Below are 8,771 nucleotides of genomic sequence, written 5' to 3'. Positions count from 1 at the left end.
GAATTCAGCAACATTAAAATGATCATACCATGATCCAATAGAATTTATCCTTAGGGTACAAGGATGGTTCGACCTCTGCAAATCAACATGATACATATTTTAAAAATGAAGGTTAAAAATCAGATGATCACGTCAATAGATACAGAAAAAGCATGTGATAAAATTCAACATCTATTTATGACAAAAAACTCTTAACCAAGTGTGTATAAGGGGAATGTACCTCAAAACAATAAAAGCCATATATGATGAGCCAATAGCTAAAATAAAAAACAGTAAAAATATATGAAACCTGAATGGTCCTAAATCTGTTAAATTTAATCCATAGTTAAGTCTTCCTAGCCCATATTTTCACCAATGAAGTGCTTCTACTAAATATTCAAGAAAGAAATATTACTAGTACAGTTGATCCTGTACAACACAGAAGTTAAGGGTGCTTACTTCCCAAGCAGTCAAAAATCTGCATATACCTTTTGACTCTCCATAACTTAACAGTTTACTGTTGACTAGAAGTCCTAAATAATTAACACATATTTTGTATATGTATTATATACTATATTCTTAGAATAAAGTAAGCCAGAGAAAATATTTTTAAAAATCAAGAGAAAATACACTTACAGTACTATATTGTATCAATACTGTAAGTTTATGTCACTGTTTATAGGTGAATCATTTGTCAATACTTACATCAATATATGATAGAAAACACTGTAAATGTACATATCACTAACTTTAGACATAAAAAAATGAAAAGATAATGTGAAAAAGAAATTCATATATAACAATTCATGCATTGATAAGCAGTAGCTTGTCAGTATGATTGCTTTATGGTAGCCTAGTGTAATTGATACAAATGCTTCACATACCCTAGCCTATGCATTAATGAAAGAATCACTATAAAATTTTCATGACATACAGTATTACAGACCTATTCATAGCACTGGGAATGCATAGACTTTCCTTTTTCCAGTGGATATTCTTTCCTGCGAGGGCCCATTTCTGGGTTCTCTATTCTGTTCCATTGATCTATGTGTCTATTTTTGTGCCAGTACCATACTGTCTTGATGATCACAGCTTTGTAATACAGCTTGAAATCCAGCATTGTGATGCCCCTGGAATTGGTTTTCCTTTTCAATATTCCTCTGGCTATTCGGGGTCTTTTCTGATTCCACACAAATCTTAAGATTATTTGTTTCAACTCTGTGAAGAAAGCCCATGGTATTCTGATAGGGATTGCATTGAATGTGTAAATTGCCCTGGGTACCATAGACATTTTCACAATGTTTATTCTTCCAATCCATGAGCATGGAATGTTTTTCCATCTCTTTATGTCTTCCTCAATTTCTTTCAGAAGTGTTCTGTAGTTTTTAGGGTATGGATCCTTGACCTCTTTGGTTAAGTTTATTCCTAGGTATATTATGCTTTTGGGTGCAATTGTAAATGGGATTGACTCTGTAATTTCTCTTTCTTCAATCTTATTGTTAGTGTATAGAAATCCCACTGATTTCTGGGCATTGATTTTGTACCTTGCCACATTGCCGAATTGCTGTATGAGTTCTAGCAATCTTGGGGGTGGAGTTTTTTGGGTTTTCTTTTATTTTTTTTCTTTTATTTTTATTTTTTGTGTGTTTTCTATGTACAGTATCATGTTATCTGCAAAGACGGAGAGTTTGACTTCTTTGCCATTTTGAATGCCTTTTATTTCTTTTTGTTGCCTGATTGCTGAGGCTAGGACTTCTAGTACTATGTTGAATAGCAGTGGTGAGAGTGGACATCCCTGCTGTGTTCCTGACCTTAGGGAAAAGGCTCTCAGTTTTTTCCTATTGAGAATGATACTTGGCGGTGCTTTCGGCGGTCCTGCGGATCTGTCTCTTGCTTCAACAGTGTTTGGACGGAACAGACCCAGGGACGCCCCTTCTACCAGCCAACGGCCACCCTCCAACCTTTTTTCCAGTCGCAACCTTCGGAGCCATCTTCCTGGCCATCTTCTGCCACCGGCAGCGAACACCCAAGTTTGAATTTAACTCCTTGTCCAGGATCAACCATGAGCTCCCAGATTCGTCAGAATTATTCTACCGAGGTGGAGGCTGCCGTCAACCGCCTGGTCAACATGCACCTGCGGGCCTCCTACACCTACCTCTCTCTGGGCTTCTATTTCGACCGTGACGATGTGGCTCTGGAGGGTGTGGACCACTTCTTCCGCGAGTTGGCTGAGGAGAAGCGCGAGGGCGCCGAGCGTTTCTTGAAGATGCAAAACCAGCGCGGCGGCCGCGCCCTCTTCCAGGACGTGCAGAAACCGTCCCAAGATGAGTGGGGGAAGACCCTGGACGCCATGGAAGCCGCCCTGCTTCTGGAGAAGAGCCTGAACCAGGCCCTTCTGGATCTGCATGCCCTGGGTTCTGCTCGCGAGGATCCTCATCTCTGTGACTTCCTGGAGAACCACTTCCTAGATGAGGAGGTCAAACTCATCAAGAAGATGGGCGACCACCTGACTAACCTCCGCAGGCTGGCCACCCCCCAGGCTGGGCTGGGCGAGTATCTTTTCGAAAGGCTCACTCTCAAGCACGACTAGGATCCTCTGGAGACCAGCAGCCTTTGAGGGGCTCCTCTGGCAACCCCCCGGTGCCAGGGCTTGTGCCTGAACCTTTTCCCATGCAGCCACTAGGCAGCTTTTTAACCATTCTGGAGCCCTTTCCCAAAACGTGGACCAAATGGAGACAATAAAGCTTTTTGCAGAAAAAAAAAAAGAGAATGATATTCGCTGTAGGCTTTTCATAATTGGCTTTTAAGATATTGAGGAATGTTCCCTCTATCCCTACAGTCTGAAGAATTTTTATCAGGAATGGATGCTGTATTTTTGTCAAATGCTTTCTCTGCATCTATAGAGAGGATCATATGGTTCTTGTTTTTTCTCTTGTTGATATGATCTATCACGTTGATTGTTTTATGAGTGTTGAACCAGCCTTGCATCCCGGGGATAAATCCCACTTGATCATGGTGAATAATCTTCTTAATGTACTGTTGGTTCCTATTGGCTAGTATCTTGTTGAGAATTTTTGCATCCATGTTCATCAGGGATATTGATTTATAATTCTCCTTTTTGGTGGAGTCTTTGTATGGTTTTGGAATCAAGGTGATGCTGGCCTTATAAAATGAGTTTGGAAGTATTCTGTCCCTTTCTATCCCTTGGAACAGCTTTAGTAGAATAGGTATGCTTTCTTCTTTAAACGTTTGGTAGAATTCCCCTTGGGAAGCCATCTGGCCCTGGACTTTTGTGTCTTGGGAGGTTTTTGATGACTGCTTCAATTTCCTCGCTGGTTATTGGTCTGTTCAGGTTTTCTATTTCTTCCTGTCCAAATTGGTAATTTGTGGTTTCCATAATTCACCCATTTCTTCTAGATTGCCTAATTTTTTGGCATATAGCTGCTCATAATAAGTTTTTAAAATCATTTGTATTTCCTTGGTATTGGTATCTCTCCTCCTTCATTCGTGATTTTATTAATTTGAGTCTTTTCTCTTTAATAAGGCTGGCTAGGGGTTTATCTCTCTTATTAATTCTTTCAAAGAACCAACTCTTGGTTTTGTTGATCTGTTCTACAAACAGTTCTTCTGGTCTCTATTTCATTGAGTTCTGCTCAAATCTTTATTATCTCTCTTTTGCTTGGTGTAGGTTTTACTTGTTCTTTCTCCAATTCCTTTAGGTGCAAGGTTAGCTTGTGTATTTGAGTTTATTCCAACTTTTTGAGGGAGGCTTGTATTGCAATGTTTTTCCCTCTTACAACTGCTTTTGCTTATCCCAAAGATTTTGAACAGTTGTATTTTCATTTTCATTAGTTTCCATGAATCTTTTTAATTCTTCTCTAATTTCTTGGTTGACCCATTCATCTTTTAGTAGGATGCTTTTTAACCTCCATGTGTTTGAGTTTCTTCTATATTTCATCTTGTGATTGCGTTCTAGTTTCAAAGCATTGTGGTCTGAAAATATGCAGGGAACAATCCCAATCTTTTGGTATCAGTTGAGACCTGATTTGTGAGCCAGCATGTTATCCATTCTGGAGAAAGGTCCATGTGCACTTTAGAAGAATATGTATTCAGTTGCATCCAGATGGAAATTTCTGTATTTATCTGTGATATCCATCTGGTCCAGTGTATCATCTAAGGCCCTTGTTTCTTTGGTGATGTTCTGCTTAGAATATCTGTCATTTGCAGAAAGTGCTGTGTTGAAGTTTCCTACTAATATTGTATTATTATCTAAGTATCTCTTTACTTTTGTCATTAATTGATTGATGTACTTGGCAGCTCCCACATTAGGGCCATAAATATTCATGATTGTTAGGTCTTCTTGTTGGATAGATCCTTTAAGTATGATATACTGTCCCTCTTCATCTCTTACTACAGTCTTTGCTATAAACTTTATCTGAGGATTGCTACCCCAGCTTTCTTTTGAGGATCATTTGAATGGCAAATGGTTCTCCACCCCTTCATTTTCAGGCTGGAGGTGTCAGGCCGAAAATGAGTCCCTTGGGATCCCTGGGTGGCACAGGGGTTTGGCGCCTGCGTTTGGCCCAGGGCGCGATCCTGGAGACCCGGGATCGAATCCCATATCGGGCTCACGGTGCATGGAGCCTGCTTCTCCCTCCGCCTGTGTCTCTGCCTTTCTCTCTCTCTCTCTGTGACTATCATAAATAAATAAAAATTTAAAAAAAACATTAAAAAAAAAAAGAAAAGAAAATGAGTCCCTTGTAGATAGAAAATAGATGGGTCTTGCTTTTTTATCCAGTCCAATACTCTGTGTCTTTTGATGGGATCATTTAGCCCATTCATATTCAGAGTAACTATTGAAAGATATGAATTTAGTGTCATGGTAATACCTATTCAGTCCCTGTTTTTGTGAATTGTTTCTTTGGGCTTCCTCTTTCTTTTACAGGGTCCCCCTTAATATTTCTTGCAGAGCTGGTTTGGTGGTCACATAGTCTTTCAGTTTCTGCCTATCTTGGAAGCTCTTTATCTCTCCTTCTATTCTGAATGAGAGCCGTGCTGGATAAAGTATTCTTGGCTGCATGTTCTTCTCCTTTAGGACCTGAATATATCCTGCCATCCCTTTCTGGCCTGCCAGGTCTCTGTGGAGAGGTCTGCTATTAATCTGATATTTCTCCCCATATAAGTTAATCTCTTGTCTTGAGCTGCTTTAAGGACTTTATCTTTGGAATTTACAAGTTTCACTATTAATTGTCAAGGTGTTGAAAGGTTTTTACTGATTTTTGGGGGGTCCTCTCTATCTCTTGGATCTGAATGCCTGTAACCCTCCCCAAATTAGGGAAGTTCTCAGCTATGATTTGTTCAAATACACTTTGTGGTCCTCTCTCCCTCTCGGCCTCTTCTGGAACCCCAATTATATGTAAATTCTTCCTTCTCAGGCTATTATTTATTTCCCTAAGCCTTTCCTCATGGTCTCTTGTTTTTCTCTTTTTCCCTCAGCTTCCTTCCTTACAAATTACAAGAGGCATACTATACAGTAATATAATTCTTTGAAAGCAGTTATAGAACAGTAAAATACACTTATTAATTTTATATTAAATACCACTCATCTTATGCTTATGTAAGCATAGGCTGTCCACTTGCACACAAGTCTTACACATGATGCCTTACACAATACATACTTGATGATGACTAAAGAACACCTCATACAATTAATTCTTGCCATGAAGTTATTATATTTTCAAATAGACACATACAACAGATAAGCTTATTAACTGTATGGCATGATTACTTACTCTTGACTAAGTGAAATGAATCATCATCAATGTCTTCATTCTCAGCTTCATATTGAGTTGTCTGAGGAGGAGGAAGAGGAGTTGCTATTGTTCTCTCAGGGGTGGCAGAGGTGGAAGGGGAAGCAAGAGAGGCAGGGATACTCAGAATAACTTCATGGACATACATCATAATGTATCTTATTTCATTTCTCTAAATGTTTCAATTTGTACCAACCCTTCTTCCCTCATTGTTCCAATGACTGTATCCTAGAAGGGTCCATGTTATAAAAGAAGTCAAAATTAGTCTTGAATCATTGGAACCTTTCTGCCAAATTGTCTAATGTCATTTTGTTTACTGGCATTGCTTCTTCTACATCTTTTTCCTCAATGTCTGGCACTGGTAATTCCTATCAAGTCTTTAAAAATTTCTCTGATGCAGGGTCTGTTAGCTTTTGAATTTCTCCAACACCCATATCCTGACACCCTTCAATCCCTACCCTGTTTGCCATATTCACAATCTCTTTCATACTTTCCTTAACTGTCATAAATCCTGATAAGGCATGCACAACATCTGAAGTTTTCTCCAGCAAGAATTTATTCTGGCTTGATGGCTTGCTTCCATAGGTTTTTCTATAACAATGATGGTATCTTCAATGGTGTAATCCTTCCAGACTTTATGATGTTCAATCAGGCTTCTCTTCCATAGCACTGACAATCCTTTCCATACAGTGTCATGTGTAATGAGCCATACATGGCTTTATGATCTCCCGGATCTAGAGGCTAAATTACAGATGTTGTGTTTGGCAGCAAAGAGACACTTCAATGCCTTCAATGCTAAACTCAGAGTTCTGAGAGGCCAAGGGCATTGCCCAGTATCAAAAGAACTTTAAAACAGAGTCCTCTGCTGGTGAGATACTTCCTAACTTCATGGGCAAAGCATGAATGTAACCAATCCAGAAAAAGAGTTATTGTCCAGAACTTCTTGTACAACCAAAACACTGGCAGTTAATATTTATCTTTTCCTTCAATGCTTGGATGTTAGCAGCTTTAAAGATAAGGGCAGTCCTGATCAGAAATCTGACTGCATTTGCACATAACAGTAGAGTTAGCCTATCTATCCCTTTGTGCCTTAAACCCTGGTACTTGCTTCTCTTCCTAATAAGTGTCCTTTGTGGCCCCCCCAACCCCGCATATCCCAGAATAGTGCCTTTCATCTATACCAAAAACCTGCTCAGGCAGATAGCCTTTCTCCTCAGTGATTTTCTTAATGGCTTGTGGGAACTCTACTGACTCTTGGTCAGTAGAAACTGCTTCTCTGAAATCTTGACATTTTTTAGGCCAAACCTTTCTAAAAGTACCAAACCATCCTTTGCTGGCACTAAAGTCTCCAGCTTTAAATTCTTTGCCTTCCTTTTGCTTTAAGTTTTTGTCAAATGATATTAATCTATAGGCATGCCTTTCTTACAGGAATCCTTAACCCACACAAATGCTTATTTTCAAGAAGATAAAAAGTATTTCACAGAAAATATTTTGCACCTGTTGGTGTAGCACAACCATAACTTGATGAATTTTTTTTCAAACAGTTCCTAAGCTGAATTCATTTATCTTGAAATGGTGGGCAACTGGAGCAGCAGATCTCAATCTACAGGACATATCAAACAATTCAACTCTTTCTTGTAAGGTTTTGACTTTTCTTGGGAGCACCTCCAGCATCATTAGCAGCACTTCATATAGGTCCCCTGGTGTTACTGTTTGTGGCATTGCCCTAAACACAAAAATACATGACAACTCCAAGAGAGCACTTTTAATACAATATGTAATTTACTGAAGACATGAACTGCTCATGCAGAGATGACTAGTCACTTGGTGTTTTATTTGAGCTCACCTTGACATAACAGGTGGTTATGAAATTATTAAAGTAGTACAATATACTAATTTTATGCAGTTATTTCATACTGCATCTATTTACTTTTCTTGACTGGAATGGCCCAATGCAGTCTGTGTTTACGTGCTTCAGTTTTATTAAAAATCTTTCATAATAGATTTGTGTATATTTTATGGTAATAAATGTAAAAAGACTAATACCTACATATATTTTATGCATTTATGACATACCTTTTTAATTTGGGGGGTATTTTTAGTCTACAGGATTTATCTGAGTTTTAAAAAATTTTTGCAAATCTCCAAAAAATTTTCCAATATAACTAAGTAAATCCATGTGTAAGTGGATGTGTGCAGTTCAATGGTTATTGTTCAAGGGCCAACTGTATATATTTTTTTCAGAGATTAGATATAAACATTTCCCAACCTTTTTTAGGAGATTGTAACTTTGATATTGTAACCTGACATTACAAAGACATTTCAAAATTTTAGACCAATACCCTTTACTAACAAAGATGCAAAAACCTCCAAAATATATTACTTATGTGTAATTTAAGCCTTCTTTTTCTTATACATTGAAAACTACCATTCCTAAGCACTGTTGTGACTGAATCCCACTATTTTTTAAGTTTTTTTTTTTTTAAGATTTTCTTCATTTATTTATGAGAGACAGAGAGAGGCAGACACATAGAGAAACAGGCACCCTGAGGGGAGCCCAATGTGGGACTCAATCCAGCGACTCCAGGACCACACCCTGAGCCAAAGGCAGACACTCAACCACTGAGCCACCCAGGCATCCCAAAAAGTGTTGTATTTTTATTATTCAGTCTCAAATATTTAATTTCCATTCTGATTTCTTATTTGATCAATGGGTTACTTAGAAGTATGCTGCCTAATTTCTCAGCATTTGGAAATTTTGCAGTTATATTTTTACTGATTTTTAGTTAAATTTCACTATCATCACATCAAGAACGTACTTATACAATTTCAATTTATAATTGAAACTTAATCCTTGAAATGTATTTACAGTGTATGGTCTTCCTGGGTGAACAATCAATATGCACTTGAAAGAAATGTGTTATTTACAGTATTGGCTTTAGTGTTCTAATAAATCCTCATTTGATAGGTTCAATTATTTTA

General features: G+C 38.2%; 1 protein-coding gene across 1 annotated transcript; it reads left to right on the top strand.

Moving 5' to 3' along the window:
• The first annotated feature begins 1,833 nt into the window (after window positions 1-1,833).
• On the top strand, window positions 1,834-2,758 carry LOC121491275 (ferritin light chain-like). The gene has a single exon (XM_041756036.1). It carries the CDS (start codon window positions 2,042-2,044, stop codon window positions 2,567-2,569), a length of 528 nt encoding a protein of 175 aa, XP_041611970.1. The 5' UTR covers window positions 1,834-2,041; the 3' UTR covers window positions 2,570-2,758.
• Window positions 2,759-8,771: the final 6,013 nt, after the last annotated feature.

The sequence above is a fragment of the Vulpes lagopus genome, chromosome 5 (genome assembly GCF_018345385.1).
Source record: "Vulpes lagopus strain Blue_001 chromosome 5, ASM1834538v1, whole genome shotgun sequence".
NCBI classification, from domain to species: domain Eukaryota; kingdom Metazoa; phylum Chordata; class Mammalia; order Carnivora; family Canidae; genus Vulpes; species Vulpes lagopus.
This window is presented reverse-complemented; position numbering and strand designations above follow the sequence as displayed.

What these genes read in the sequence shown, in the direction of transcription:
- LOC121491275 (XM_041756036.1), top strand. Translation starts at nt 2,042, where the DNA reads ATGAGCTCCCAGATTCGTCAGAATTATTCTACCGAGGTGGAGGCTGCC.